Source organism: Phaethon aethereus (assembly GCF_964289735.1).
Source record: "Phaethon aethereus genome assembly, chromosome: 1".
NCBI classification, from domain to species: Eukaryota; Metazoa; Chordata; class Aves; order Phaethontiformes; family Phaethontidae; genus Phaethon; species Phaethon aethereus.
Window position 1 is genome coordinate 35063221 of NC_138575.1, and position 27510 is coordinate 35090730.

General features: G+C 42.3%; 1 protein-coding gene across 1 annotated transcript in view; it reads left to right on the plus strand.

Annotated features, from left to right (window-relative positions):
• Positions 1–19077: 19077 nt before the first annotated feature.
• ANO6 (anoctamin 6) overlaps positions 19078–27510 on the plus strand; it is a gene marked incomplete at its 3' end in the record, with an annotated part of 76321 nt that continues 67888 nt past the window's right edge. The window contains exon 1 of the mRNA XM_081997401.1: positions 19078–20219. Within this exon, the coding sequence (XP_081853527.1) occupies positions 19748–20219 (472 nt within the window). The 5' untranslated portion in view covers positions 19078–19747. The remainder of the gene's footprint in view (positions 20220–27510) is intronic.

Here is a 27510-nt window from a genome sequence, read left to right on the forward strand (position 1 = left end):
AACGCGCTTCGTGTGGCTGAGAGTAGAGGAAGAAGAATACAAAATAGAATAGAATGCAAACACTTTGAATCCAGTTACTTTACTTCAGCACACGGAACATGGGGAGATTACTTTCACAGCAAAATGGGGTCCCATAGTGGGTCCTATTTCTTCTGTTAATTAAGGCAACTGCTTCTACTTCAGTGTTTGGCAAAGATGGGAATGCTGGATAAGGATAATCTCCCTTTTGGATTACTATTTTCTGGGGGAAAAAATAATGCCCCTGGCAGACAGAGGCAGAGGAAGGTATGTTAAACTGAAAACGTAGTGAACACGTAGCCTCTAAGAGCCACTCTCAACACAAAAGCCAGCACACAGGACTCATGGTCAGAAACTCATGGTTTTTGCATTTGAAAGCAAACAAATAAGCAAAAACCCCCAAATGTTATTGCATAGTCCTGCTTCCTTACCTGTTGCTAAAGGGAAGTTCCCATAGGAGCTCATCTGCCATTACTTTAACTTGGTGGCTCTCCATGCTGGAGGTTCTTTCCCACTCTTGTAAAATCAACCTGCACTGAGATTCCGCTGGTGAAAGCTGCTGCTTTTCTGCCTGTGCCTGGGGTTTCCCGGCTGAAGAGGGGGAATGGGCACGTCGGGGTGGAGGAAGGAGCTTATGAGGCACTGCGAGTAGCTGGACATGGCAAACTGGAACTTCATGACTACATTCCACCGATGGGAGGTCCAGACAGACCTCGCTTCAACCGGACAAGACAGCACATGCCTGTCTGAATGTGTTTCCAACTGCATTAAGTCAACGAAGCTCAAGGAATTACTGTAAGTTCCCTGACAGCTTCTTCTCCTTTGCCCTCCCACTATTGCTCAGCTGTACTGAATTAAACTTAGAGTGGCCCAGCTAAAAAAAAAGAATGTAGTTTTAAAAACCCCATGGGGTAATACCTTTCTCTTTGGTGGGGTGGATTCAGTGGGCTAAGGTTTGGAAAGCGAAGAACGTAAATCTAAAAAAAAAAAAGTTTAAATTTGACGTAAATGTTCAGGATTTCAGTCTTTATTTTCTCTGTGTTAAATTTTGCCTATTTTTTACTTCTTGATATGAGGATCCGCAGGAGGAATGGACGGCAACTCCATGAGTACACTGCACTGGGGCAGCATCTCCTTGTTGCAAATTTGCTTCCAGTACACAGACGTCAAGGAAGGACTCCCTGGGACCAACGCCACCTATTTTGGGGTACAATTTTCCAAAGTCTGTTTCTCAGATTCTTGTGCAGAGAACTGGACTGCTCTTCTATGTTGCACCCCCCATCCTGGGTTGGCAAACCTAAATTTTCATTACTAGGAGTTCATTTGTGCAAGTGAAGGCTTTTCTTTCCTTTGAAAAGTCATCTACTGGGCCCTGAAATAAGTAACTGGGAGGCAAAATCTGACCAGCACTTGTGTATTTTCTTATATATTAATCTTTTGCGTGGTTAAAAATACCAAAGCATTCTTATTCAGTGTAAGTTATGAGTTAAATCCTGTTTACTAAAGGAACTTCTATACAGGGGAAATAAATCAGTATATTCAAATACAGAGTGCATACATGAGGATAGAAACCATACAAAATGTTTTCCTCCTTGCATTGTGTGTGGTCAAATTTGCATTAAAATGCCAACAAATATCTAAATATGTTTTAATTGTTTAAAGGCCTCCAGAACTTTAAAACAATAATTAAATGCATTTTTACTTTCCTAGAGAAATGTCATCTAACCGGCTCTGGTTAATAACATTTCCAAACCCCAACCTGTTAGTACAACAAGCCTTTTATTTTCTTTTTTCTCTTTTTTCTTTTCTATCTTTTTTCTTTTTTCCTCTCTTTTCCTGTTTTTTCCTTTTTTCCATTTTTCCTCTTTTTTGTTTTTTTCTCTTTTTACTTCTTTCTCCTTTTTAAATCTTTTTTTAGCTTTTTCCTTTTTCACCCTTTTTCCTTTTTTTATATTTTTTTTATTTTCTCTCCTTTTCTGTCTCTCTCCTTTTCTCTCTTCTCTCTTTTCTCTTTTTCCTCTTTTTTCTCTTTTTTGTCATGTCTCTTTTGGTCTCCTTTTGTCTCCCTTTCTCTCATTTTCTCTCTTTTTCTCACGTTTTGTTTCTTTTTTTCTTTTTTTCTCCTTTCTCTTTTTCTCTCCTTTTTTCTCTTTTTCTTTTTTCTTTTGTCGCTTTTTCCTTTTTCCTCTTTTTTTTCCCTTTTTCCTCTTTTTCCCCTTTTTCCTTTTTTTCCCTTTTTTCTTTTACCCGCTTTTCTCTTGTCCCTTTTTCCCCCTTTCCCCCCTCTTTTCCCCTTCTCCCCCCTCCCTCCCTCGCCCCTCCAGCCGCGGCCGGGAGCCAGACCCGGCGCTGGCTGCGGGCAGCGGTGGTCGGCGGGCGCGTGCTGCCCCCTGGCGGCGGCGGCCGGGTTGCCCCCGCCTTGACCCAGCGGCCGGGCTGCCCCCTCCTCGCTCCGCCCCAGCGACCGCGCTGCCCCCGCTCCGCCTCCGGCCCAGCAAGCCGGGCTGCCCCCGGCTCCGCGGGCAGCGGGACACGACCCCCAGCTCTGCCGCAAGGCTGGCGGGTGCGCGGGCAGCATCGAGGGAGCAGTAACGAGCTGCCCGCGGGCTGCCTGTCGGCTATGGCTTGGTTAAGTGGCGGTCGGCGCCTACGCGGGGCACGCGCGTGTGGCGTTAACGGCTGTTAACGGCGCTAACATGACGGCCACGTACTGCGAAAGGCGGCAGTGGAAACCACTGCGCACCAGCGGCCGCGCTTTCAGACCAGCATCAGGACAGTAGGTGCCCAGGTGAAGTAACTGTGTACTCTTTCTCGTAAGACCATGGCAATGTGGTATCCTCAATCTTATTAGTAAAACTTCGTATTTGCATCAGGATTTTTTTTTCCAGTTACTTTCAGTAGCAAATTAAGTTTATTTCTAGGTTACAGACATACACATACGTCTATATGTAGGTGTAAGTCTCCTGACGCAACTGGCGTCACTGGAGCTACCTCAGCATGTAGCAGCTGGAGAGCTTTCCTTAAGAATTGCTCTGTAGAAAAATGCTGGCACTACAGCTGCACGCTGCCCTCACAGTCTCTGAGAATTTATTTAATGTTATTTGTGGAAAAATGTATACATGAAAAAATATTTTATGCAAAGCTAATGAGGAGTTTTCTTTTTTTCTGGATAATCTAACTATCCAGTTGTGGACTATTCAGCTAACTTTTTCCATAAAGATCCATTTCTATGGACAGGCACAAGTAGTCTGTAAATAAAACATACTCGTTTTTACCAATCTGTGGGTCTGGATTCTTTCCATTCCTGTTCCTCGATCTATCAGGGATTTGTCCATGATCTTGAGAGTTTCTTAACTTAGTGGTGTCTTGTAATCCTTAGATCAAGATCAACTAAATAATTGTCAGGAGTTACTAACTTCTGTGGGATTGGAAAGGCATTCTGAAGTGTAATGGCCTTTCCCTCCGGCCAAAATGCCTAATGGCATCCCATCCCCCAGAGAGTGCAATAACATCTGCGGAGAGTTTCTACTAACAGCTTGCTTCCAATGGTGGTGAGTGACATTATAGGGGTGAAGCAGCTTACAAATACCATTTTCACACATCCATCTCAGTGCCATTGTTACACCCACCATTTTATAGATCCTAATGAACACTAGTTAATGAATTACCAATGTTTCCATGAAAAGCCATCGCAGGTGTGACAGGGGAAAGGGCTAGGCTATATTTCTGATTAGCAATATGATTCACCTAGATCCCTTAGAACCCACCAATATCCATAATACCAGGTAGACCAGGCTCCTTCACTCAACACTGAGACCATCTGAAGGTGGCCCATGTGGCAGTGGGAAATGGGGACAGCTGCATAATGTTCACATGTGCTGGCAGGCATGGCTGAAGGGTCCTGAGCTCCTGAAAGCAGCCAGATGACATGGTTTGCCTGTGCCCATCGCTCTGCCTTCGTGCGCCCTTCCCAAAAGCCACACAGATCCCGGCGGTTCGGCTTACGTGATGGGAACCTCTCCTGAAGAGGCAACTTCTCAATGTCCAGGTATTCAAACCCTGTAATACTTGTATGGCCATACACATTTCCAAATGTAAGTAGGAACAGCCAAATTTCAAGGGCCACTCTATTTTCTCTAAAACAATCATCTATTTTCTAGTTTTATTAGGAACTAGTAGCAGCCTTTTTTTTCTTTTGTGCTGGTGGAATTTATTCTGAAAATATTTCCTCTACTAAGCTGTTCACCTACTCACAAGAGATAGTGGTTCTCCTTTGAATTTGTGAGTGCATTGCACCACTAGCCATAACTAAAGCTGCCAGAACCATCTGGTAATTCATTCTTAATGAAAGCATATGTTTAGAAAATTATCATTTTGCTTTGTTTTCTGCCTGTACCCTGTTGGTGTCAGCACTCTCTTCCCATATTCTGCACTTCAAAAATGATAAACACATTTTAAATACTAAGGATATTTAAATACTAAGGATAAACACATTTTAAATACTAAGGATATCAGGGATAACTGCAACTACAGAAAAGTTTCAAAGAGCTATAGGAAATGGAAATTCACTAAAGAACTAACTAGTCCCACAAGGCTCAGGCTAACGAATGCACAAACTTCACAGGAGCTGCTGCTAGTCTGTGCTTCCAGGCTTGAGCTCCCTACCTACTTTCATTTTAACATACAGTTTCTCTTGGTGACTCATTTTGTCTGCACAAACCTCTGAAGGCTTTCTGCTACAACCACCCTTTCCTTTTTTTATACATTGTGGTGTACAGAGTCTCTTTAAACTTTGACCAGTTGAGTTGAAAGGGTGCTCCACAGGTGTTGGCCCTTTGACCTCACAGGAAAGGAAGATTTTTCTCATTTGAGGAAGCTATGAGGAAGCTTTGCAGATTATGTAGGAAGAGGCTTTCCTCAAGGAAGCTCAAGCTACTGTACAGGCAAGAAACCCACCAAAGAAGGAGAATCTAATGCTCAAACTCAGAGCTAGTGGTTGGCCACCTGTGATGCTTCCATGATGCCCTACAGGTCCTTGTGGTACCAGAAAATTCTGTTCTTGGTGCTAAGTTAGCCTGGAAGCAGCATTACAGTAAGGCGCAGAAGGAGGTTCCTCCAGGCTGACTGAGGTAGGAGCGGCTGGGCAAGACACCCCGCTGGGTGGGCACAGCACATCTCTGTGGAGAGGTGCTACAGCTGCCCGCTGTCATCTGGCTTCGATCAGTGTGAAAGTTGGGGAGGAGAGGTGGAGATTCTAGCTGAGGTATGAAACAGCATGGGCTATAATGATATTTATCTGTTGCTCTTCTTGTCCTACTAATTATTCATGGCATGCATGGTACACTGAGGGAGTTTCACATTTTTTAAAATAGTCACAATTTCTTTTTTTTTTTTTTAACTTCTTCTTACATTTTTTAAAATGGTTACAATTTTTTAAAATGGTTACAGTTTGAATTCCCCTCTGCCTGGCAGGACTGTGGCTGGCCCCAGACAAACTCCCAGACAGCCTGCTGAGACGATGGTGAGATTCTAGGGAGAGATGCTTTTCCTTTTTGGATACAAACTTCTAGTCAGTGTTTGGAGTCTTACTTGGACATTTCCTTCAGGAAGAAAAACTGATGTTAAAGTCAGATCTTCTTCTGACTTTTGTCCTTTTTATGTACAAAGACTAAAACTCAAGTTATCAAAAAAGGGCAAGCACTTTCTTCTCAATTTCAAAATCCTTTCAGCAGAGGTCTCACAGAAAGACATCTCTGGCTACAGACTTTTTATGAAGCCGTGTGCCTAATGCTTGCTCTGGTTACCTCCTTGCTTTTCTGATATTTCTGTGTCAGCCTGTGACAGTTTTGCTGCTTGTCTTCACATCTAGCTCCATCCCACACCTCTGCATTTGTATTCAGCCCGAAGAAAACCTTCTCTTTTATCTGGGATCCTTACAAGGGCCTATATTGCTCTGTTCATCATAGAATCATACGATAGTTTGGTTTGGAAGGGACCTTTAAAGGTCATCTAGTCCAACACCCAGTAATGAGCAGGGACATCTTCAACTAGATCAGGTTGCTCAGAACCCTGTCCGACCTGACCTGGAATGTTTCCAGGGATGGGGCATCTACCACCTCTCTGGGCAACCTGTGCCAGTGTTTCAGCACACTCATTGTGAAAAGTTTCTTCCTTGTGTCTAGCCTGAATCTACTTTCTTTTAGTTTAAAACTATTACCCCTTGTCCTATTGCTTCAGGCCCTGCTAAACAGTCTGTCCCCATCTTTCTTGTAAGCACCCTTTAAGTACTGAAAGGCTGCAATAAGGTCTCCCCGGAGCCTTCTCTTCCCCAGGCTGAACAACCTCAACTCTCTCAGGCTTTCTCCTGTTCATGGCAATAGCTCTTTTTGTTTCAGCTCTCTAATTCCATGAAGGAGCTTTACTGTTTCTTATATTTTATTCTGAATGAAAAAGAGCTGTTATGACCAACAGCTGCAAGGAGATTTTGTCCAAGCCCTAGCCTAATGCACCCTAACCCTCATTGAAACTACCTTTGACAGTGAAATTCTGACTTTGAGTTTTGACCTTTACAAAGGTCTGAGGTTCCTAGAAAAAACATCTTGCACTGACTGGATATATCAAAGTTGAAAGTTCAGACTGTAGAGTCAGAAATGTTCTTCTTCAACAAAAAGAAGCGTAAAACCAGACCAAAATACTGTATAGTGTTGCCGCAAGGCAGACATTACAACTGGCCTGGGAATTGCAAGCATATAGCTGGGGGTCGCTCAACACCTCTGTTCCTCTCATGACCACAGAAGACTCTTGTCTTACACCGGGTTCCTTCCACCACCTACCTACCCATCAGCGCATCAGTCTCAGCTTACAACCAGGTATGCCTGGCTGTAATTTTAAAAAGCAGTGCTGTCTGATGTCGCATAGTGTGGCAGCACCCTCAAATGTCTCTTGCATGTCACAGAGCCTCACTGTTCCTTAACCCTGGAAGGCCACACCAAGGAGGATGATGCCCAGAAACATCTGGGAAAAAGCAGGTTTAAGGCCCTTTGCGGGACCAGGAAGAGGTGTATCTCCAAGGGCAGAAGCACCACAAACACCTGAAGGAGGTTCTCCAGGGCCCTAAGCAGAGGCCTGCATAGAAAGGATGAAAAGGGACCAGATTTCCCTCTTACCAGCGTAGAAGTGAGCCCCACCATGGGCTGCCTCCCTCCCCTACCCTTGCTAACAGAGAGATGGATTCCCACATTCCCCAGGAATGGGGTTGGAAGGTTCAAAATCCTCATCTCCTCCCTGAAGTACTGGAGTGCTGTTCACAGCTCTCCAGACTAGAGCAACAGGGTGTTTTCCTTCTGGCTTGTATAACAGTCTGTGTCTTAAACCAAGTCCAAACAAACGAAATCAAAATCCATTTTATCTGTGCTGCGATGGACTGGAGACTGTGGGGGGGTTCAGCAGGAACTTCTTGCTGCAAACACGAAGGGTAGGTCACTGCCAAGGCTGCCCACTGCTGGTTGTGTGCCTCGCTAAAATGCCACGTCCTTCTTCTCTAATGCATGACTTCGTGTTAAAAAGGTCTTACCAACCATCAAATATAAACATGTGTTGGCAAACATGAGGGAAGTTAACAGCCTGCATGTGTATGTCATTCAATGAGACTTCTCAAGAGCTGCCGGTCGCATATGGAAGCAGAGAAATCACCATGCAGATGCAACCAAGTCCAGCATGGAGCAAGACATTTATATTCAGTGACTGAGAATAAAGCTGGATACAATATATTCTGTGTCATTTCACTGTCAGAGATCCATCACTCATGGACACAATCTTAAATTATATTATAGAAGTTTCCTTCTCTGTTATAAATTATGTAAATATGGTATGGACAATATAAACTGGTTTGTATTACATACACAAAGACTGCTGTTGAAAAAAATTTGCAAGTTGTAAGATCAGGGATCTCCAAGTTAGAAAAAGCTTTTGTAATTTCCATTCTGACGCTAACTGTAGTTACATTATAAAATACTATTTTCACCATAGAACTCATGCTTCGCCCATCAGACAGAAAGTAGGACCCACTCAAAGAAACTATTTGGCATTCTGCTTTAGCCACGCTGTCCTGCATCTACCATGGTCTGTGTGCAGGGCTGTGTTCGACTAAATTTCCTGTGGGCTCTGCTGTGACACGCCTTCTCTGAACTGACTCTGTCACAAGCACTTATTCACAGAATCACAGAATCGTTAAGGTTGGAAAAGACCTTTAAGACCATCGAGTCCAACCATCATCCTAACACCACCATGCCCACTAAACCAGGTTCCAAATTGCCACGTCTGCATGTTTTTGAACACTTCCAGTGCTGGTGACTCCACTACCTCCCTGTTCCAATGTTTGACCACTCTCTCAGTAAATAAATTTTTCTTAATATCTAGTCTAAACCTCCCCTGGTGCAACTTGAGGCCATTTCCTCTCATTCTATCACTAGTTACTTAGGAGAAGAGACCAACACCCACCTTGCCACAAAACCCTTTCAGGCAGTTGTAGCGTGCGATAAGGTCTCCCCTCAACCTCTGGAGAAGACTCCAGACTGAACAGCCCCAGTTCCTTCAGTCGCTCCTCATAAGACTTGTGCTCCAGACCCCTCACCAGCTTCATTGCCCTTCTCTGGACACGCTCTGGCATCTCAATGTCCTCCTTTTAGTGAGGGGCCCAAAACTGAACACAGTATTCAAGGTGTGGCCTCACCAGTGCCGAGTACAGGGGCACAATCAGGCTTCCCTTTGCAGGGCTCTAAGATTATCTTATTTTAGCTAGCTAAGGCTCCATTCCTGAACATTAGTTATTGCGTAGACCTTTTCGTCCACATAATAATTATGTGTAATTATGTTGTTGTTATTATTGTGGTGGTGTTTTTCCCATAAGACGCATGTGAAAAAAATAACATGATGCTGTTTTATGTAAACTAAAGTATATACACTGGGTAAACCCACTAAGGATGTGCAGAGAGCCAGCATTCTGGTATTTCCTACATTCTTCTCAGTATCGCAGTCATTTCATGTTGTTTAATTATTTTTAATGTCATTTTAGAAAGAGTGATAAATAGACTAGTTTGACATGCCACATTCCTACAGCCAAGACAAGTTGCTGCTTAAATAACTGCACCAGAAAATAATGGATTATTGAAAACTATTTTATCAGAAATTAACTTTAACAGAATTAATATTAGTCTTGTCTATTTAAGGGAGGGAGGTTAAGAGAAACTGATGTTTGCAGTTTAGGCATGGATAATTAGAAAGAAGGTAATCTCCTAGCAAAGAAATAAATAAAGGTTAGTGAGCCAGGCCTAATATTAGACTTTGCTGGAACAGTTCATGTACAGGGTAATTGGAGTGCATGGCCTTCAAAAAACAAAAAAATCTCTAAAAGTAAACACAACCTCTTGGGGCGTATTGAGGCACAGGGAAGGGTCCAGTTCTCATTGCACCCTACCCATAGTAAGATGAAAGCTGTGCTACTCTATCTGTTTAGAAATTGAATTTCATAATTGATGCAATACTAAAATATAGTGGCGAAATTGTGAAAAAATAGGTAGTGAAGGTGCAGATACATATTTCTGAAGTGAACTTGCAAGTTAATATAAGCAGATTTGATTTGCTTCTCACTCGTTAGCAGTAAAAGGCTGTAACTCTATCCACGACTCTGCAGGGTACACACAAAATTGATCAATGCGAAGGTGAACTTTTCACTTGAGCTGTGGTTACTGAAAACCATCAGCTGCTTTCAGGGGAACCAAAGCTGCTGATGGCAATACAGATACGGTAAAAGCATCCCAGGTGATCTGAGGGGATATCACATGATGGGGAACCGACCGATGGTTCAACAGTAGCTTCCATAGATATGTTGCTGTGAGAGTTAGCATGACTTAATGGGCTATCCTGTGCAAATGGAGTGTGCCCCAAACAACCTGAATTTACTGAACTGATTCTCTTTAAGCTGGTTTTGAAAGGACCACAGCAATCATGTAATTTGTTTTCTGCATACTTCAGTATAATGTGGGAAATAATATGCAGGGCTGTTTTGGGTTACAAGGGCATATTGGCGTAGAGAGAGATAGGAACACATCAGGCATGCTACCATGTTTATGTGGTTTCTGGACTGTCTGGCTGGTATCAAGTCAGCCATAGCTTGGGCAAAATAAGCTCAAATCTGCTCACACCCTTCTGTGCATTGGCAGTGGTGTGTCACCATTCACATCCCCATATTGAAACATTGAATTTAACAGAAAATATTATTGTGGTATTTTACTTTGGCTTTACGGTTTCCCTCATAATTTTTCTTTCAGAGTGGAAAGTTAGGAAAAGTAAGAATGAAGAAGCAGGAGCTGTAGTGATTTGGTGTCTCAGATCCACTTTTGAGGATCTGAGGATAAATGGGGAGGATTTCTTGCTTTAAAGCATTCATTTCCAATTGCAACGAGCAGAATTACTGTTTACCAAGCAATCGCAATGGCTTCAAATTGCAGAGCTGGAAAACTGCTGCAAAGTGTTAAATGGATCTTCTGTTACTCTGCAGGATCGCAATGTGACCTTGATCACTTTGTGATCTACCAGTTCATCAACATCCTGGACCCTCTGGTTAGGCATCTTTTTTGTGTAAGGAACTAGATGGGTGTAGCACCTTTCGGAAGGAAACTAGCTTTGAGCTGGAAGGGGAACAGCAACAACCTTTACATGGAAAAGTTCAGGCCACAGAGGAGCATGATGTATTTGTTATTTTCGCCCTGGCCTCAGTGCAGTACCTGATGTGAGGATCTTTCTGCTGCAGCTTATGTGGTCACAATGGAGGAAAGCTTCAGGTCTTCCCACATCAGCTTGAGGAACATTTCTACTTTTTCATATAGGGAGTCAACAAGTTCCTCATCTGGATGGTTAGCCTTTGATCCTACAGTGCTTGAACCCAGCTAGCTGATTACATGATCCTGGGAGTCAGGAAAAACACTCATGCTACCTCTTACACTTTTTTCCACAGCAATCCCCAAACCATTTCTGAGTACAGGGTACTGGCACAGTCATACCTTTAGTTTGACGAGCTACTGCTGGTTTTCACCTCAACCATCAGGTGAGTGCTTTCAAAGGCTTTTATTTCTTGTTTGTGGAATTGAATTCAATTCGTGGAAAGTACCTTTGTTTAGGGGAGAACAAGGTTCCATTTTATTCCTGTTTATCTCACTCTTCAGTTTCTCTGGGCTGGTAATAAGTCAGAAGCAAGCTGCTTTTAAGACATCATTTCACAGCTTAGTGTGAACATGTTCATGTAAAGCCACATTCTGCCCTTTTTTACACTCTGCAGCTTTGGTGGTTTCTTTCGCTGGGGATTCGATGGAGGAAATCAGGTCATGATGCAGCCCTTTCAGTCCAATGCCACTGAACTTACTCCAGGAAAAAAAGCTTGTGAGTTTCCTCCTCCTAATACACAACGCAATGGAAGGAAACATATATTCCTCCAAGTGACCATGGAAACTAGTGCCTGGGTTTCCAAGGTGATTTTCTGGCACGTGGCCGAAGGAGGAAGCGGTAACAAAACAGGATCCCGGGCAGCAGAAAGCATCCACATTCCTGGCAATGCAGCAGCCTGCACTGAGCAGGCTGAAGCCACAGAGACAAACAGAGCAAACTCCTCACTTTAAAATCACCGCAGGTGTCAAACACGCGGCAAAGGATGGGTAACTCAGTTTCTGGTCCCAGCTTCCTCACACATCTATCTGTTTCCTTTCCTACTTCTATCTGGTGAATGATATCGGTCTTATCCCACTAATATCTTAAGGCTCATGTAAGCTCACTTTCGATAGAAAATAAAAGGGAAAAATGACACAGGGAAAGAAAAAAGAAGCTGCTTAAAACAGAGTTATACATTGAGGTTAGAAAATTCTCACACTCTAAGACATATATATATTTTTAACGCTGCATAGTAATAAATAAGAGTGTTCTTCTATCTTGCATTTTGCAAGGCATGGAAGATATGTGAAAAAGGATCAATTTCTCTTTCAAGTGCAATGAGGACACTGCAAAGCACATCGATATTTCTCCTGGGGCTCCAAACCAGGGTACAGCAGAACCCCTCCTTCCTCATCTTTCAGGATGATCAGGACTCTCCCTATCTGCCTATCAGTGTAATTCCCTCCTGGAGCAAAGGTGAAATGCAGTGAGGTGCAACATGGCACAAGGGAGGGGAGAAGGAGGAAGGACGGGTGACCAGACCGTTTCCCTTTGCAGAAGAGAGGAAGGGGCGTTGATGAGTACATAGAGACAGACATATGTGCTCCTCCAACTCCTGCGTGAGCGTTAAAGCCTGTCACAGAATGCTCTCACATCATGAATTGTGGAGTCCACTGATGTACACCAGTTACACGACCACAAGCAAGTACAGACATAGCGGAGCAACCCAGCAACAGGGATGTTGCTGGAGATTAGATGAGGGACTGTTGCAAATTAAGACCAGCCCCAGCAGGAGAGCTACCCATCTTGATATAAGAACTCTGATCCAGAAGTAGCAGAAAGCTGTTTCCTTTCTGCTGGAAGAGAAGGAGCCAAAGGAGTTTGAAGCTTCCCTTTACTTGTCGGGAGGAACTGCTGAGTATCAGAATCACAAAGACAAATCAAACTGTTGCTAAGTGTTTTCTTGTGCATTTATATTCTTGCTTTCAGCTATAAGTAAAGGCTTATGAAGCTTGATTGCCAGGTTTTTCATTAAAGCTAGAGGTCCTATTTTATCCCTGCAGGATACGATTATTGACAAGTTATTTTAAGATTGTTTCGTGGCCACAGGATAGAACCAAGTTATCCTTAAAAGTGCTGTGAAGTATTTTGACATTAAGTCTTCACTTATTTAATTGTGGGGTTGATTTCAGAATTCCTCTTTCTTCCCCTCTCTTCAACTTTTAACGGAAAAGCTGTGCTTACAATTGGTGGAGATGTACAGTAGCAGTCACTGAAAGCACTTTGCTTACCACAACCACAGAGCCTTTCTGAAAGCACAAGGAGGGAGCATTTGCTTATCCTGCTGGAAGTACAGTAAAAATTAGCACGAGCTGCAGTGTGGGATGCATCGGCCACCACAGTAAGGGGAGATGGTGACGATGAGGGGAAGGGATGTAACCCACATGAGTTAGTCTGACTGTGCCATGACAGCCCTTTCTGACCTTATCATGATAAAATCCCATATGCATGTTTATCACAAGGTAAGGTCAGTTTTTTACTCCTCTGAGAATATATATCCACGGTTAGCGCTTCCCAGTGTAGAGTGAACACTCAGTTATACGATGTGGTTGTGTGTACTCCTCTCCTTTACTTTCCCACCCAGACTGTACCTGCACTCGGACACGATAATGCTGCACTATATTCAAATTAGTTTAACAATTTCCCTGGGTTTCAGGTCAGTACTTAAGGTTGCTCTTTGCATCTTCTCAGAGCACTAAGTCAAAAACGTGTTTGCAGTCTCACAAGTGTGGGACATACCTTCTCCGTCAGCTGAACATGATGCTCAGCTACCACAGCTAATTTGGAGAAGCTTGGTATATCCCCAGGCAAAAGGCAGCAATATGCAGAGGTACTAGCACAGGATTGGAAAGGTCTAGTCATATACCGTGCCTGAACTAACTAACCCATGTGAATGACTTTGCCTTCCATACCACCTGCCTATAGTAATGTTTGCAGTTTACTGAGGGCTTGCAGTGTAAGACAGGATGACTGAGAACATGCTCTCTCTTGAAGAATAAGATTTGCTACAGCCATTTCCTGTGACTTAGGGATATCCAGGCAGACAGGGATCTAAACTGGTTTTCTGTAAGTACAATTAAAATATCATAAAACTAGTATAGCACACTACAAATTAAATGATTGTATGCAATTGATCATAATTTACCTGATGAAATAACTCCATTAACTCCCTGAAATTTATGTATGCTGAACTATTTGAGGTAAGACATTTGTGTTAGAAAAATAAAACTATTTGAACTCTGACTCTCTTATTCTTAGATATCCATTGGCCATGTATAGACCTTTCCTAAGAATTAAGAGCTTTGTATTAAACAGGTTAGAAATGTCAGACAAAAAGTTTGCCGTAGACTTATATCCCGTACTAAGGACAGATAGTAAAAGAAGGTAAAATGAACACATAGGTAGGATCCAACGGAAGACTTGGCAGCACTTATGAGACTTTTACATAAAGTAATTACACATACCACTGGTCTGAGATCAATTATTTATATCCTCTTTTATATATTGTAGCTCACATTTTATTGGCAATTGTTATTACCAATTCACTTCAATAGAGGGCAAAAGAGACTGAAGTTGTCATCTCCGACTGGAGGTTGCATGCAAGAGTAAGAATTAAGAAATCTGGGAGGATTACATACAATTGGAAACATGACCGAAGTAAAAGAAAAATACTAGAGCTGTACAGGGTTTGGGTAATTTTCATTTCCTTTAATGCTTCACTGCATTCAATCCCTATCTGTGAATCATACTGAAATAAACACAAGAGCTTGCTGAAACAAAATGAACTCCAAACTCTTCACAGTAATTTTTCTCTATTCTTGAACAGATTGTAAGCACCAATTTAACAGTACCAGGGAAAATATATGGTTTGGTGAACTAGAAGTACATTCTTCTACATTTTCTTTTGCTGACTTTCAATGCAGCAAATTTCTGAATAATTCTATGCACTTAAGAGAGTTTCTTGTGAGGAATAATAATTTTATTTGGTTTTATTTTCTCCCTGATCTTATTTTTCCATTAGAACAGGGCCTTTGCAGGCCTATCTAATAGATCATTTCAAATGGTCTCTTTTCTGTTACTGAGTTTCAAACTCTTTCAGTAATGCTTTAAAATTCACCTGCTTTCAGACACTGAGGTACAATATCCCAGCAGTTATTAAAAAGTCTAATGTTTTATGCAATGTGAAATAATAGACTTTCTTTGGTCTCTGGGATAATTGCCTCTTTCATTCCACCTAAGAACGCAGAACAGAAAGACATGTGTGTTCTTTGCTCTGCAATGAATCCCACAGTGATGGACCACCTTGACATTCATATCCTTAAAGAATTCCTCACACAGTGATACTTTTCTCCTGTTATTCTTCCCAAATTTTTTCTTCACTGATATAATTTGTTGTATCAGCCTTAATACAGTATCTTTCAATAATTGATAGCTTTCCCATAAAACCCTTTCCCTCCAAGTTTGGTTTTTTTTAACCTACCAGTCCTCCACATTTGCTGACTCTCCACTTCCTTGATGCTCATGGTCTTTATTCTGCTATGCCTATGGTTTAAGCAGTATGGATTTTCTCCCCCAGCACTTCGCGAGCACTGTGAAAGACAACATCTGAATTCAAAATTATCTTGACAGATGAGAAAGAGTTGGTCAAATGAGGAAATATAATAAAATCAAGGAGAAAAAAAGGTCCACTTAGAAGCAGAAAATCAACTACAGAAGTACAAAAGGGGAAATAGCCTGACAAAGAACTCAACTGCAGAAATTAATCTAAGACTATTGCAGAGTGCAATAGAAATATGAGATGACAAAGTGATACTGCTGCAAAAAAAAAGTAATTGTTAGAAGGAACATCACATTCAAAATGGTACAGCAATTGTATTCACCGTGGGTGAGTTCTTACGTGGAATACAGTATTTGCTGTTGGGCGCTGTACCTTAAAATAAAGGGTTAGGCAATGAAAGAAGATGTACAGAGGTACTGACTTGTAATGGAAATATTAAGATGGCAGAAATGAAGTATGAATGGGTATAGCTGCCTAAGCACAAGAAACAGCAGAACAATGTAAAAAATGAACTATATTCATAAACAAGGACATAGTCCACAAGAGTAAAATTGAGGACTGTTGCCTGTGTTAAGCCCAGGAGGCCTGCACTCCAGTAAAACCAACCACAATTGACCTGTCAGCAGAAGACCCTTACACTCTAACAACAGGAAGATGGGAAGAAGATTACAGCATATCACATATGCCATTCCTTTTCCCTTCAGCCCAGCTGTAATACAGACTATGGCCTTAAGGAACTTGGAGCAGACTTGCCTAAAATTTATGGAGGTGGAAGTAAGCAAAATTCTGATGCAAAAGAATCACAGTCAATGTCCTAAAATTAGTTTGTCATTGTTTAACAGATGTGATGAGGACCTGATACCTGGTGTCCCTTCACAGAATCACAGAATGGTTGAGTTTGGAAGGCACCTCTGGAGGTCATCTGGTCCAACCTCCCTGCTCAAGCTGAGACACCTAGAACTGATTGCCCAACACCAGGTCCAGATGGCTTTTGAATATCTCCAAGGATGATATTCTCCACGGCCCCTTGTCCTCTATGTTGGACACAAGTGATCCAGACCTGACCACCTGAACACTTACAACTTGGTTCTTGTGAGTATGTGGGTGTGAGAGTGTAAGTAAGTGAATGAAATCATTGAGAAAATGACTGTGAATGGATAAAGCCAATGTATTTAGAGATTTTGTAAAATAATATCACCTTCTCCTTCCATAGAGTCTCACACTGAGTTTTTTACACTAACTTCTTAGCAGAGAGGAAAGCACAGACGTGGTATGTGTTGGAAGGCTGAAAGACCTGGGTTTGTGTAGTCTGGATGAGAAGAGCTTCAGAGGAATTAAGGTGATGATAGTTTTTCCATGTGTAACATGTTGTTGTTATTAAGAGGACAACAACCAGCTGTTCTCATGGATGCTGCAAGAAGGACAAGAAGAAAACAACCTCAATTGCTGCAAAACTATTTTGGCTGAGTATCAACAGGAGTGAAACCCTGGCAAGAGCTTGCCTGGGGAGAACTTACCTACCTCACTGGAGACTGTGGAGCAGATGACCGGCAAATATTTGTCACCAATGTCTGGATACGTTCAAACCTGTTTTACTGCTGAGGGCTGGACCAGACCAGCGATGATGCCAGAGCCAGATCCACTGTCAAAGGCCCTATGATTCAGAGACCCTGGTGCCAGCCCAAATCCATGCCAGTTAAGAGACTTGGTGCCTGTCACCAGCTTTTGTCACGACTGGACTAAACTATCTCTTTTAGTCGCTTCCTGACCTATGTTGTTATGGTTGCTATGAAACCCTTACTCATGGAAGCAATTTTTCCACTGGCTCCATGGACTTCGGCTCTGTTTCTGACTACCAGAAATGTTAAAACATTTTTATTTCTTCTTCAATAAATTGAAAACAGCCATGCTTGAACTGGGGAGAGAAGAAGAATTTGGTTTAGTCTAACTTTCTCATTTCAACTGACTTTTGAAAAACCCTGTTTGCCTGCTAGAGGTTACACAACTGCAATTCTTTGAGTATATCTTTTGTTATTATGTGTCTGACAAAGAGATGGCAGCAGGGTGGTGCTGTTGCATTTTTCTCTTCATTTCCTATTTTTTTTTTAATCTCTGTTTTTCAGAAGTAACCAAACCAAGCTTCTGAAGCTTTGATGATTTGCCAAAAGTACACATGGAAATATTTGCATCAGGTATAAAGTTAAAAAACAAATAGCTATGCATTTTCAGAAGGTTTTACAGGCATTTTAGACACGGTACTTCCATGGCCTTTTCAGATAACTCGGCTCTGAAGTAGTCTACAAAGCTGAACATTCAGGTATTGAGGGCTGAATGAAGCCTACACAATCTTTATGTTCTGTAATTGCTGGGAGAAATCTTACAGTGAGAGTAGCACTGAAGATGTAGGTCCTCTACCTGTATCAGGTTAAAAAAATACGTTTTGTGTATAGCCTGGTTTTGAAATGCTCCTTTTGTACACTTTTTTTTTTTGTACTTAGCAGCTTTTTGATTACATTTTCATTCATGAAATGTGAAAATAGGAAGCAGGTAACTAAGGTAACAATGATGTCCCTAGTGTGTATCTGAGAGTGCACAAATCTCACGTCAGAGTCCTAAGCTCTACCTTGTCTCTAAGATTCCCCACCCTCCTCCCATCATTTAGGAAATAAGATCTCACCACTGGGACCACAGTTTGGGGAGGACACACAAGGAAGGTAGGCAGCTGAATATTACATAACACAGGTATATAATGATGTTGCTGCCACTGTTTGCTGGACACATCAAAACCATGCGGTGTCTGTGGCTGAGTCAGCCTGGGGTAAACGCTCCCCGCAAGGAGCGGGGTAATTCACCCTGTCCTTGTAACCTCACCAAGTATGAAACCTGGCAAGTGGTTGTGACAATGAGTAAGGTACATGCTGAGATGGTCAGGGGCAGACTGGCTGTGTCACAGGGCGGCATGCTGTATATCAAACTTGGGACACACGAAAACATATGTCTTACGATGCAGCATTACCCCTTACCAGGTATCCCACCCATGGCATTGCCCTCCTCTGGTTCAGTTCTGTGATGCTTTCTTTAGCTAACAGAGTGAGAAAAATGCTCGGTGTCAGATGGTGCAGGTAACACTCGTTTGCTAATACTGGTGCTGGCACCATTAAGGTCAGCAGAGGTAGTTTCCATTCTGATGAATTTACAAATGTCCTTGCAGACTACTCCTCTTTCCAAGCGATGAATGTGAACGGGTCCGTGCTAAGCAGAGTTGCTTCAAAACTTCCCAATTAAATTTCTCAACTCAGTTTTGTCAGAAAGTGCTTGCAGTTAGACTCGCTGTGCTGCCAGGCCCTGATGTGACCCTAACCCACAGCTGCTTGACAACAGATAACCATAATAGTAAGCGACTAGCTTATTTGACAAATGGCTTTTGGTCCAGATTCTTCTATGTATACTTTAGACATCCTGGATCCTGTGGGCCATTTGGGTATCAGCAATAGAACAGAGACTGAAAATAAATTGCTTATAGGTATTTATTGCTTTATGCAAGGGGAAAAGAAAAAGGTTATCTTGGTCTTTTCTCCTTTCCCCAAACAGGACTCCCCCATTTCTTCAATCCATTTTTCCAGCCTTATTTCCATTTCTTCCCATTATTCAAGCTCAGTCCAGTTCCTCTCTGGGCACTCCTCCAGATGTTTTTCCATTTGAGGAACTCTCTACTTTCCCCTGGACCCAATACAAGTGAGTAGATTGGTGTATTGCTGAGCACGCAAATCCCTTTTGGTGAGCACCTCTGCCCCCTCAGCATTTCTGCATAGTGACAATTCTGCATTCCCCATGTTGCAAAATTCTCCTAGTCTGTATCTGCAGACTAAGATGGAGATGAGGACAACCTCTCACCTGTGAAACAGTCAGCTGAGTTGAATACATCAGTAGAGCTCTAGATATGGGCTTTTTATGGCTTTTTATTCAGTCCTTGAGCTTTCCCCCTCCAACTTTTGCTAACTTCTCCAGATAACTCTGCCAATACTTACTGGGTTTTTTTTGTTTTTTTGTTTGTTTGTTTTACATATGTGGGTTTCACATTTCAGAAGTATCTAGCAATGGTGAGTTCTTCAGTGCTTGGGTGCATAATTTGGCACACTTTAAGAAGACACAGGGGTTTCACTCCTGCCCCAATTTTGAAAAGGTGGACGAAATATGGACAGAACCAGAGAAATCTTTGTAAAAACTTTGCTCTGGATCCTGTTAAGGAAAAGTGTTCCCTAGTTAGTTTTAAGATGGTGTTTGATCAGCTTATGGTATGATCATGAATATGAATTTAAGATGCGGCCAACTGCAAAAAAAACCAGAACAAAACTCACAATGATGTTTTTCCAAGTTAGTCATTCAGGATCCTATTAATGAAGCACGTAAATGCCCTTGCTTACAGAGCACGATTTTGTTAATGGTCTCCGCCCCTCTCTGCCCCAAAGACAGGTAAGTGCCTTCTCCCCGTCCCGGCAGCTCCAGCCCGCTGCACATTCGCGGGGATGCGGGGAGGAGGGAGCTGCGTGGCCGCGGGCCCCGAACCCCGCGTGGAGCTCGGCTGTCCCCACCTTCAGCGGGTTCAGGCGGGAGCTGTGCAGGGCCGGGAGCCGCAGGACGGGCTCTCGCCCGTGGCCTGGGCTCGCCCAGCCGGGGAGAAGGCGATGGCCGCCCCGCCCGCCCCCGCCGCTCCGCCTCCGGGGCAGGGAGGGCTCGGGGCGGGCTCGCCTCCCCGGCGGCGGGGGAGCGGGGGCCGGGAGCCGCAACTTCGGGAGGATGAATGTGGAGAACCAAGATGTGCTGCTGGATCTGGAGGGGGAGGAGGAGGAAGATGATGAGGATGATGATGATGGGGAGACCGGTGAGTAGGGGGCTGGCGCGGGCACGGTGTGTCCCCCCCGGGGCAGCGGGTTCACCCCCGGGGCGGGGCTGCAGCAGGGAAGTTCCTGGTGGAGCCGGGGTCGCGGGTGGGAAGGGCACCGAAAACTTTACCTGTTCCTTTCCCGCTGCTGGGAGGGAACCGCCTGAGGTGGCAGAGGAGCAGGACTTTGCAGTGAGCGCGGTGCTTGGAGCCCTTTGGTGTGGCAGGGATCGCCCAGCACAGGCGCAGCCCTCTTCCCTTGGAACACGCGAGGAATGCCACGGCCTCCGCACACCCCCGTGCCCGCAGCATCCCCAGCGCCCACCCCTGCGGCTGGCAGCAGCTTCCAGGGGCAGCAGCTCCTCGTATTGCCGGACTGGCGTGCCTTAATTTGACAGCCAGGGAACGGAGAGGGGAAATTACACCACCACTACCGCCCCCCCCCCCCCCGCAACAAAACCCCCCAAAAATCCCCCCAAAAAACGAAACAAAACGTAAGGGAGAAAATTGGCAAAGCATAGAAAGATAGTAATTTTGCTGGAAAAAAAATGCATCTTGTGTCTTGCCAGAAATGAAGACAGTAAAAGGACCAGAGAGTTTTAAATTCAAAGACAGAGTATGTTAGTCTTGTCCCAACAGCAGCAGCCCAGGACAACGACATTTGTGTTTACTGTGGGGAATTAATTCAATTAAAGTATTTCCAGAAAGGAACCCAAAAGAGGTTGGTTCTCAGCTGGTTCAGACTGAAGGGGTCTATTCATTTCACTGAAGAGACACAGATTTGCTTCAGTTCAGAAGCTGTTTTCAGCTGCAGTACCCAAGATATTCTGAAGTCTTTTATTTCTACTGCACTTGTTAAAACGGACCCGACAAAAAAAGAATGCAGCCAAATGTCAATTAGACAAGCAAGTAGAAGATAGATTTGTATATATAAATTTCATTAAATAGAATGGGTTCCTGCTCGTTATTGTTCAAAAGGTTGTGAATGTTTTTACTGAGAAGTACAGAATTGCGGTAATTTTTTAATATTGTGACTGAATTTCTGCATTTGCAAAAAGTTCTAGCGACATTAGCTCTCTCTGATACTCTTGTTGCCTCTAAATACTAATCCTTCATAATGGCCAATACAGTTTGGCTCATTTATTCAGTTAGCTCACTCCAAAAGTGTATAAAGTTTGAGCCTCACCCAATGTCTGTGGAAATCAGGAGATGTCTTTCCTCCAACATTACTAGCCTTTGTTTCAGATGCTGTGGGAGTATCCCTTGCTTTACAGCAATAGTCCAAAGACAAACTCAGTTTTCCATATGAAGTGAGGCAGAGGAATTGTTTGACTCCACTCCCCAAATTAAAGGGTGGGTCAGCACTGCAATGTATTAGTCCACACATGCCTTTTTCTTTCCATTCTTTACCCTAGAGAACAACTAAATTGTTTCCTACTCATGACTCTCTATCAAATTTGGGGTTAGTTCAGCTCCCAGAGCCAGCTAATCACAAGCTGCATGTTCCACTTGCAGATTACAGCAGTTTGGAACAACATATGCTATGTGGCAAAATTGACTAAAAATCAAGCAATGATTTCATGAGTTCTTATGCAAAGCACTGTTACGCAGTGCCCAGCTCTGTCATGTTTGCTGTTCTGCCTTGCAAAATGCACGTGTATCAATGTTGAGGTTTTTACATTAGGTGTAAGTACAGGAAAGCTATTTTATTAGACGGAGAAACTTGTAGATCATCCACTTACCTCCAGTTTTATTCTACCACTTGCATCTGCATTCTTCCTGAGAAAGCCGTCCCTGCTTTAGCAAGTAAGCAGGACTTCAACTCTTTCCAGTTCTATTCAAGATCAATCCCAAGTGTTTATAGCTCATCAGGAAAGCATTATTATGGCATATTAAGGTTGTAGTCATGGCACGTAAAGGGAGTCCTCTGGCTCATATTGGCATACAGTTGGTTTTGATGCCTAGCGAACCACTCACATCAGGAGCAGACTTAGGCGGGAGTCTATAGAAAGAGCTTCGACTCACGAGTCCCAGTCCGCAGGAAGGTACCACAGCCACGCTGCCGGCCATACATAACTTTGCAACGGATAGTTTCAGTCAGGCTTGTACTTAAGGAGGAAAGTCTTGTCCTAAGGTTAGGCTTTTTTGACAAGTTGAAACCCGTTTTTTTCCAGTGCTTAAACAAGATGGGCAACTTTTTCTTTTGGAGGATTGTTACATTAGTGGCATCAATTTGTTTCTGAGATACCTTGTTACCAAGCAGAAATGGTGGGAAGGACATTGACCTGCGGTTGCCACAGCATTTAAAATTCTCCAAACCCATTATTTTCTGCCTAGAAACTGTCAGACAGTTCCATAAACTGTACAGTTTTTCTTTCCCTGGTGCCAAACCTCATACCACATCTAAATTAGTTTGCTTGTGTTTGGGGATTTACAGAATATCTGAGTGTGCTTTCCAGAAAAATTAACTTCTGCAGACAATACCCAGAGGCACCCACTCTGACCATTCTGCATGAAACACTTTTCTCTTCTTTGGGATATGTTAGCATCTTGCTCACTCTTTGTTGTCTTGGTTTTGCTCAAATATATCTCCTAGTTGTTCCTTGAGCCTTGCGTGTACAACATCTTGCCATCTTTTGACACTGCTGCAGGAACCATGAAGTCATGCTTTGTGGATGGCCAAGAAATGGATGTTCATGTGTTAACCTTTTTCTTGTCACACAATGTAGATACTGTGCTGATGAGGATTCCAGCTCTTCTTTCTGAAAAGGATTTCATGCTGTTGTTCAGCACACATTTTTACCAACTACAATAAAAATGTACAACAGTACTGGCTTATTCAAGCAACATTATGTCTGGAGTTGCAGCCTAAAATAATTAGTTTTGTGCAGCCCACTGTACAGCTGGAACCCTGTCCTAAGGAATGATGTTGTAATCCAAATGGTGAAGCGCAGGCATAGCTATTCTTCTTTACTTCGTTACTTTTGCTCGCTGTTCTGTTCTCTGCTTGTTTCATCATGGCATATGCTGAATTTTATCATTTTGCCTGCCTAGAGCTTCTATTTTTTCCAATTCAATAGCTTCGTTAGCTTGACCTGCTTCTTATATGATAAATTATATTGATATTGATATCATATACTGTACTCCAAGTGTACAGTATACTAACAGTGTTCTACCTATTACTCCAGTGTTTGCCTTCATGACGCTGTGCAATGGTCAGTTCTCTACAGAAGTCTTCTGAAGGCAATGGAAAGTCTGAACAGTTAGATTCCTCTATTGAAAACTGTGGCTTTGTCCCACAATTTATTGACTGTAATCCCCACACTGTGGGAAATTTAAAAGTGGTCTACTCGGCAGTAGGTGCAGGGATCAGGTCTGATAATTTTATAACATGCAAGGCTTTATAAGCAGATTCTTTTAAAAAGTGTAATTCTGTTTCCAAAAAGGACAGTATCTTGCTTTTAAGTTTACCTACAGTAATGAGTAAGATGGCCCCAGTTCACTCGTACCACACCTGGTTTTCTTCTCTTTTTCTTCTCTGTCTTTTAATCAACCTAAAAATTACTGGAGCACATTTCAGTCACCCACTGTCCTGAAGAAGATGGGTACATCTGATGAGCTGAGAATCAAGAATTTCTGCTGCCCCATTCTGTGCTCTGTTTGCAACACCGTTCTTGTACATGTGCATCTAGGAGTCGATCAGGAGTAAGCAGGAATGTAGATATATATCTCATTTATTCTAATTTGCTACTGAGGCAGCGAGAGACTCTTCACGGTGAGTTAGGACTTGCACAGGTCCAGGAAACACTGGCCTATAGTATGTGTCAAAATTTAAACTACTTTTCATACCTTCATGTACTTCCTCTTAAATCTGTTACCCTGATTGTTTACCTACATTTCTTCCTCTTATACTTCAGTAATTTTATTTTCTGACTTTCTGCCCACTTTCACCAAATCCAAGCCATGCAGGAAGAACAACCTTGTCACTGGGTACGGCTGTATCTGAACGGTATGCTGCTGGTACCACTCTTTTTAATTATGATTAAATAATTTACCTACAAAACTACTAAAAAACACATAGTGAGAGTATAAGTAGTTAACTACAATATAATTACTGGTTTGCAGCTATTTATAATTCATAGACTCTGGAGGAGATCAGAGTATTTCAAGAATCAGGCAGGAATTTAGGAAACGTAAACTTCACAAATTTACCAGATTTTTCTCTTTTTAAAGTTTTTCTACCATAACAATTCCCAGTTGTCAATTAAAAACTTCCTGTGCTTTGAAAGTATTCTTTGTGCCTGTATTTTGGATTTAGCAGTACTGAATATATGAGTGCAGTTTACAGGTCTGTTTACAGTTCCTCCTACAGTCTACAATCTGTAGGAGGACTTGTTATCTGCTATTGTGTCAACTTGTGCTATTTGCACAGTTTTAATAGTAATAGTTTTGTTTCTTTTCCTAGTTATTAAGTCATTAATTTTACATCTGATATTTATCACAGGTGATTCCTTAAAGTTTTTCTTCTATTTGTACAACCCACAAGTTCTTTTAAAAGGAAAAATACCCTATACACATTTATGCTAAACATCGCAGATTTTTTGAATTACTTTTCAAGCATTATCATTTGTATAAAAGAAAACTTATTAAAATTGATGCATAGGAAACAGCCAGGGTTGTGTTACACGGTGCAGAACTCCAGCAGTTCCGTAGTGTTACAGTCATCGAAAGTAACGCAATCAAAAACTCACAAAAAACTGCCCTAGTATCATCTGATTTGCATTTTATGCAGTATATCAAATTGCAGGTAGAGAGCTTAAATTTCAGGAGACCAAAGACATGGAAAGGGCGATCTATGCATGCCATAACAGACATAATGCCAGTTTGTGGGTCACACAAATGGACCTTTCAAAAGTAATTAGAGAAAGATGATGAATAAGATCTGTTACTGTATGCATGGAAAGTTCAATAAAGTTGTTATCATTTAAATCACCTCATCCTACTATTTCTTGGTACCTGCCGTTTCCTAGGAAATGATGGGTTGCATGCTGTGGAATTAAGGTCTAGTTTGCCACTAGACATGTGGCAAACCCCGAAGGACAACTGATACTAGAACTGATGTTTTCTGCCGTGGTAAAAAAAAATACAAGATACAAGAGCGATTTGTATGAGTGCAATTGACCATCATAAATTAAATAGTCCTCGTAATGCCTTCCAGCTTATCCCTTATGAAGGACGATGGATTTTTTCTGTTATTGTTTATTTTTAGTTTGAGATAATACACTCTGGTATCCTCCCCTAAAAAGTCAAATAAAAGAAACATTAGCCTAAATTTGGGATTAACTGGGGTAGGTCAGGAAAAAAGAGTTGCTCATTTTTGTTCATTATAAATAATGCACAAGTAATAAAATTAAATATCCTGTGCTTGACATGAGAAGATTTTTGAACGAGGTGCTGCAGGCCTTAAGCGTACGGAGCCGTTGCAGGTGTGTGTTTAACAAGATAATGCATTTAACAGGGTGTGAATGACAAGGAGGAAGGAGGGCACTGAAGAATGGTGCCATGGGTTGGATTGTGTATTGTTCTTTCATTCAGAAAACAAAGGTGGGGCCAGAGATATTATGCAAGTGCTGAGCTCTGTATCTTACTGAACAGAAAAAAATAAACTTGCTTTTACTGGATTGTCAGTTTTGCTTCAGTGCATGTCTCTGGCATAGTCCTTTCTAACAGTCTGAAGTTAGAAACTCTGGAGAATTTGTATGTTATTACACTGATATTTGATTGTTTTTAATATAAAATTTAAACAGCATTTCACCAAGGCATGGGCGTAGTATCACTTGTAACTTTTTAGGGAGTTTTGATTCAAATCCAGGCTCACTGTGAATGTAGGTGGAACATTTTTCCCACTGAAGGGTGTATGTGTTCACCTGCTGTGCTGGCTGCGGTGAGAGCCCGCTGGGACGTTCTTAACATTTTCTGTTAGGGTTCAGGTCTGATGAATCTGGAAGTTGAAATTAAAGCTGTAGGCTGTAACGTCACAAACATGTCAAGCCAGCATAAATTGGCTTGGCTACCAAAAGAAGTATTCCTCCCACAACCACCTTACAGAGGCAGCTTAAGACTTCATGGCATTTTGGCCTTATTTTTCATTGGGATATATCACTGACAGTGTGGTAGGAAAGAAAGCAATAAAGAAGGACACTGTACCCTTTATTTCCTTATTTCCAGTGTCGTCTGTGGGAAAGGAAAACTGGCAGTCATGCAAATTGCCATCAAACAGTGGATTTTGTTTGATAATCGGTCTAAGAAAGCAAACACCTGAGCGCAGAATCCTTTGTCTTCTCCACCCTTCACACTTTACTCGGGCATCCCACATCTATCGGAAGGCTTCGTGACAAGATGAGTGTCTTTATTTTCCTGAGGAATTATATGAGCATCTGAAATATTTTTTTTCTTGGTTCAATGGAATTATTTCTACCCCTTGTTCTAGCCTGTCCCAAACTCAGCATATGATAACAACAGTAGACATGTAGGCATGATTCCCTGCATGGACTTTAGAAGTGAGATCCTGGAGCATCACTAGAGCTAATTAAAAACAAGTCCTCAACCTGAAGACAGCTTGATTTAATCTTTGAGCAGTCCTCACTCCCCTGCAGGATTCAGAATCACTCCCCAACCTCCTTATGTACACATGAGGTACTTTCACCAGCATAGTCAAGAGATGTGCTCAAGCCCCACTTTTGTATATCCATGATTTCGTACTCTGCCTACGAGAAGATAACTCACTTAAAGCAGTTGTTGTTTATCAGGGATGGGCTGCTGACTGGCAAAGGGTAGGGAATGGAGAAGATTTACGCTCTCATTAACATCAGGCAGCCTGGCACATATTCTTCCATTGTGTGATATCAAGTGGGAGTATAATCCCTTTTTCCCATTCCTACCCTGCATCCCTATCAGAGCACCTTCCTCTTCACAAGCCTTTCAGTTCCAAACCTTATCAGTATCAATGGTCCTTTTCCTATGCAGCAATTGACCTATTGAAGGACATAATATTACTGAATGCAAAATAGGCAGAGCCTAGATAGTTTTGCTAATGGAAACAGCCGTATTAATAAAATGTGTGTGTTGAGTTTGTAAAAGGGTAAGATTCAGACCAGCATAGACCCCGTTAGAGAAGAACCAGGAAGACCAAATGATTTTGGAAAGAGACCACATTTAAACATCTTTAATGAATACCAGATTCAGATTGGAAAATTAACAAAAATGTTTTGAAGCAAATTGGATGAACTTT